The 5,000-nt window shown below is 36.2% G+C and overlaps 1 protein-coding gene across 1 annotated transcript in view; it reads right to left on the bottom strand.

Moving 5' to 3' along the window:
• Window positions 1–2,569, bottom strand: part of LOC149036293 (calcium-responsive transcription factor-like) — a 4,814-nt gene extending 2,245 nt beyond the window's left edge. The window contains exons 1-3 of the mRNA XM_089190782.1: window positions 1,506–2,569; window positions 759–949; window positions 200–322 (exon numbers count right to left, since the gene is read on the bottom strand). Of these exons, the coding sequence (XP_089046908.1) occupies window positions 200–322; window positions 759–949; window positions 1,506–1,704 (513 nt within the window). The 5' untranslated portion in view covers window positions 1,705–2,569. The remainder of the gene's footprint in view (window positions 1–199; window positions 323–758; window positions 950–1,505) is intronic.
• Window positions 2,570–5,000: the final 2,431 nt, after the last annotated feature.

Here is a 5,000-nt window from a genome sequence, read left to right as displayed (position 1 = left end):
ATATTCACTCTGTTTCCATTACAGGTAAATTTGTTTCAATTCTGCACAACGAAATGTCCAGGTTGTCTTATCATATGTCCACTTCACCTACATGTAACACAAGGCCCATTAGGATTAAGCACCCTTTATTGGGCTAGTGATCATTCATGTTAATGGTAGTGCCCCCTGAACCCTTATTCAATAATTAAAATAAACTGACCTTATTTTTAGGATACTTGATTATTTTCCTTAGGTGGATCTTTGCTGGACAGTCACATTTCTTCGTATCCTGTACTATAAAGCGCTGTTTGGTGTTGTTATAGCAGTGATCAGCATTCTCCTTCTGAAACCAAATAGATTTATTGGATTGTTAGATAGAGCAGTCATATGGGAATAGTCAAGTTATCAATAAACTTAGAAGTAATGAAAAGTATCCTTTAAAATAGTACTTGATTCCTACCTTGTAAACTGCAGTCACAGTGGTCCTTTTTTGCGACTTTGCTTATTTTAACAAATAAAATGTGATATGTCCTTTTACTTGCAAGTGGTAAAAAAGAAAACATTATTGCCTGCTATTAGCCTTGAGGGAGAGGTGAGTGCCCACCAACTTGCTTAGAAAAATCAGTTGGGACTTACCACCTTGTTAGCTTAAGAGCAAATAGGTGAAGGTAAATCAATAACTATGTAATGCCCTACATATGATATCCTCTTTGGGAGTCCTTAAGTAATAATATCATCTTGTTTACATTCTTATTTAGTTAATTATTATGCATGCTTACATCTTTTTGTAGTCTCTTTTGAGCCTCCTTCCTTTTGAGTGCCTTATTTCTGTCTGGCCCATTTTGGCATTCTAAAACTTTGACCCCCACAATTTGGAATGGGATGCCATAAAAACTTAGTCTGCATTCTTTCATCTCCTGTGAGTCAGCCCATTGTAAACGGTGGTTCTTAGCATTTTTATCTGCATTTTCTTTTATGTGAGAAGAGGAACCAAGCTAAGTTAGCAATACGATACATGTACACAAACACATATGTACATATGTACACATGGGTGCTTAAAATGGAGGGCCTGAAAATCAAGCCTGCCCCACCCAGATGTAGCCCAAGAACTGGTGTAATGGATGGGGATGCTGGCAGCTGTGTGTCAATAGCACTGAGTAGGGTTTTGACACTTTAAGCTTGATCTTAATTAATTAAGCATTTCTTGCCAACTCTTGCTGCAGGCTCACAGTAAATTGACACTTGAAGCTAAGTTGAATTTTAATTACATGTTAATTTTGAAAGTCTAACTGACCAGGGTAAACCAAAGAATAATGATGTGTACATGTATTCTTAAGATATCAATAATTATTGGAAAAAAGTTAAATCCCTTTTTTTATTTTGATTTATCTATATTTCATGTTAATAACACGATCTCACACGCCCCTGGCTTTAAATACCTATAGTGTCTAAATAAAGTTATACTTCACTTTACTTTACTGTCAGTATGGTTTATTTTGTAAATCTTTACATGTGAGCTTACTTACCCAGCCTACTGCAATTAGAAAATCCTCCTGTTTGTTTAAATACAGTGAAGCGTGTCGTCGTAGCTATCTCGTACTGTTTTATGAGTTCGTCAGCGCTGCTTTCATCGTTAACATACCCGGAATAAGGGTCAAACTGTACGGTCCATCTTGAAGCCCAAGGTGTACTGTTATCAGCCATGTTTGTTCTTCTACCAAACATTTAGATTTCCCGCCAATATTTACCCGCGAGCCGCAAAACATAAATGCATGAGTGTTAAATATTAACTGGACCACCCCTTGGCAAATATATTTATTAGTAGCAAATAAGATGTTGAACAAAAACCAAGAGATCATGGTCAAATAAAACGTAAAGATAATTTATTACAAACAGAAAAGAACTGTATGTTTGTTCCAATCGAAAGATTTTACAGTGCAAAGTTATGCAAATGATCTTTGACCTGAATCTGCTTTTGGTCGATGATAGCGAGGTCAGAGGATAACATCGACCGAAACTATTAGGCCGGTCATATTTAAATGTCGATCCTCCTTTTAACGCCTTTATAACAGGCTAGATTTTTTCTTAAATATATGATCTAGACAGAAATTAATTTGTACAAGTTATGGGAAGAATACTTTCGCAATAAAATATTGAAGAATACGACGCTTTATCGTCAGTCACACAGGTCACGGTCTCTTGATTCGCTGGAAACGAGCAGAAAAATAGAAGACTCTCGCTACGATTCTGACGTGTCATGGGCTCATCTGGTTTGGGACGATGATATGTATTGCCCTAGGGGTGTTGTCAATTAATCAGATCGACCGAAACCAGGTCGACAACTTACGAACCAGCCAAACATTTCGTTAACAGCGCCATCGATGAAAATGTCATTACACTCCAACAAAAAAACCCGCTTTTCTGTTCAAATCTGCCAGAAACTGGCTCAAACGCACTTCCTATTCCATGAGTAAACTGTAAAATACGCTTTAACAAGAATAAGCGGAAGTCACATTGTTAACTGCGGATACTCATACAAGATGCCGCTGATATGTCGTGGGCTCATCTGGTTTAGGACGATGTTATATAGTGCTTTCCGGGTGAACCACTATGGATGGTTTCTAAGAATTGTTTACAGACAGCGCCAGCACCGGTCAGCGGTACTAGGATTTAGCATGCATTGGTTCGATCGATCGTGGCTTCGCTTCGGCTTTATTGTTATTGTTACTCGACTGTTAGTTGTATCCCTGTTTGATTAAAGCCTTACACGAATTGGTCGTGCCTTAGTTCTTATCCTATCTCCTTAACTGGCGCAGGTTATTTCTGAGAAAAGCTCTACCTTTAACTTTGAATGCTCTGAAGAAATATTTCTGATTAATAATGTAAATTACTTTGAAGATGGGTTTAAGGCTTCATTTATTGAGTACCATTAAGTCACTAGACTCAAAGTTTGGTCTTAACCACTGGTTTCCTTGTCTGAAGCCATTCTCAGTCAGAGTTGGAACAATTGGTGTTCATGTACTGAACATTTCAGGTTTTCTGGTTAATACAGAGAAATTCGCATACTTTTGCATAAGAAAAATATTGAAAATACTCTTTCACCTAATCAGTCTCGAGCATTTGTGATTTAGAGAAAGGGTAAATGGCTTTAACAAATGCACTGTCTTTTCTTCAATCTCCTGTAGCTGCCACACAATCCATACTGAGTTTTGGGGGTTTCCAGAGGAATTTGATATAAGAATATTTTTACTGTCAATTCCAACCATAACTACCCATATTTGACAATGCCACCTTTTTGCAAATTGTTGGATTTGATCCTGTTTTCACTGTAATGAAATTTACAAGTATGTTGTTGTTAGTTAGTTATTAACCATGTTGAAAAAACTTAAATTAGTTTTCCAAATATGTTCATTTCATACATTTGTTCTTATTTTTAACCAATGGTATTACCACCATGTTATATATATCCCTTTTTGCCCTAATATCAACACATGGTTTCTGCCCCCTCGTACAGACATTTCTTAAGGCCCTTTCAAGGGACTTTCAGACAGTTAGCTGATCGTTTTCCCTAATGTTGGGACATTTTCTTTTCATCAATTAGTATCACTGCAAAAAGAAATTATATTTCTGTTACTATTAGGGCTTGAAGGACTCAGTTTAATCTTAAAGTATTACTCAAAGTAACTGAATTCTTGTAAATGAAAAAAATGTGTAAATTAGAATTGGTGAGGGAAAAATGTTTTAGACTACCTGTCTAAGTGTAAGTGTTGTGTTGGTGTTGCTCTAATAAAAAGAAAAATGATCAAGCCAGCAAAATTACAAAGTGTTACTGAAATTATTTAATGGTGTGGGGTATTGCCAAATATTATTACGCAGCCATATGTGACCATCTCTTCTTTTAAGACATTATTAAGGCTTTATTTGGTCAAAAAACAGTCAATTAGTTTGTTTGAGTCAAGAGGGAGAGGAAGGATGCCAATTCAAAGGATTGATGAATGCCTTTTTATATAAAAACTACTTAAGACAAACCCACCAATTTGCAGTTTGTATTTTATTAGTTTTAAAATTAATCCGACATTTACGCTTGATGAATCACTGGAATGACATGTTCATCTTTTTCGAATATTACCTATTTGAAACTGTGACAAAGAAATAATAGCCAAGCAACTTCTACTTATCAATGTAAAAATAGGGTGATTATGTTACTGCCAAACATTTTTCTTACATAATTGAAAAGGGAATATCAAAAAATGCTACTGAACGGTTCCATTCAATTCTTTGATAAGTAAAGTGAGTGTCATGGTGTTCTCCAATTGGGAAGTTGAATCACCTAGCCAAAAAAGTATAAATTCAATAATGCGTTTGTTCAATTGCCATAAGCGTGAGAGCACAGACTTCATGGCTGAATCCTTTACATTTTCATTTACTGAGTGCAGTTGCTCACTTAATAGATTGTAAAGTTTAACGTTTAGATGGATTGCATTTTGGCCTAGATTGAAGATGTAGAGACACACTAAAGGAAGCAAATGAAGATGACCTCAGAAAATCAGGCCTCAATATGGGGGACATAATTAAAATATGGAAATTAAACCCTGGCAAACCTAACAGGAGATCTCGGCAGCTCTCTGTCATCAAACACCTCTGGGGCATCTGACGCCACTGAAGAGCACTCAGTAACTGAGCCTGACGATCATGTAAGTTCCAATTATTATCTGCTCAAACAGTTATATGTGGCCTCAGACGTTTATTATGCAGAGAATTATAAAACCATGAACAAGGAATTGCCCTAATAATATGCATAAAAAACGCCTAAAACCAAGTCACCATAACACCTACAATCTACCACTAAAGAGGGGTATAAAAATTAACCTTTATTTCAGTTTTATTGTTGGTATAATGATTTGGCCAATTTTTATTTCAGGAAGGAGAAAACTATCAACGTTATTACAGAGTCGCTAAGATGCTGGAGGTATCAAAAAAGGAGTAAGATGCACAAAGGCTCAACAGTACTTCAGGGTAAC

The sequence above is a fragment of the Pocillopora damicornis genome, chromosome 12, assembly GCF_964200805.1.
Source record: "Pocillopora damicornis chromosome 12, jaPocDami1.2, whole genome shotgun sequence".
Lineage (NCBI taxonomy): Eukaryota > Metazoa > Cnidaria > Anthozoa > Scleractinia > Pocilloporidae > Pocillopora > Pocillopora damicornis.
The sequence above is the reverse complement of the archived record's forward strand: the minus strand, read 5'-3'. Positions and strand labels throughout refer to the sequence as shown.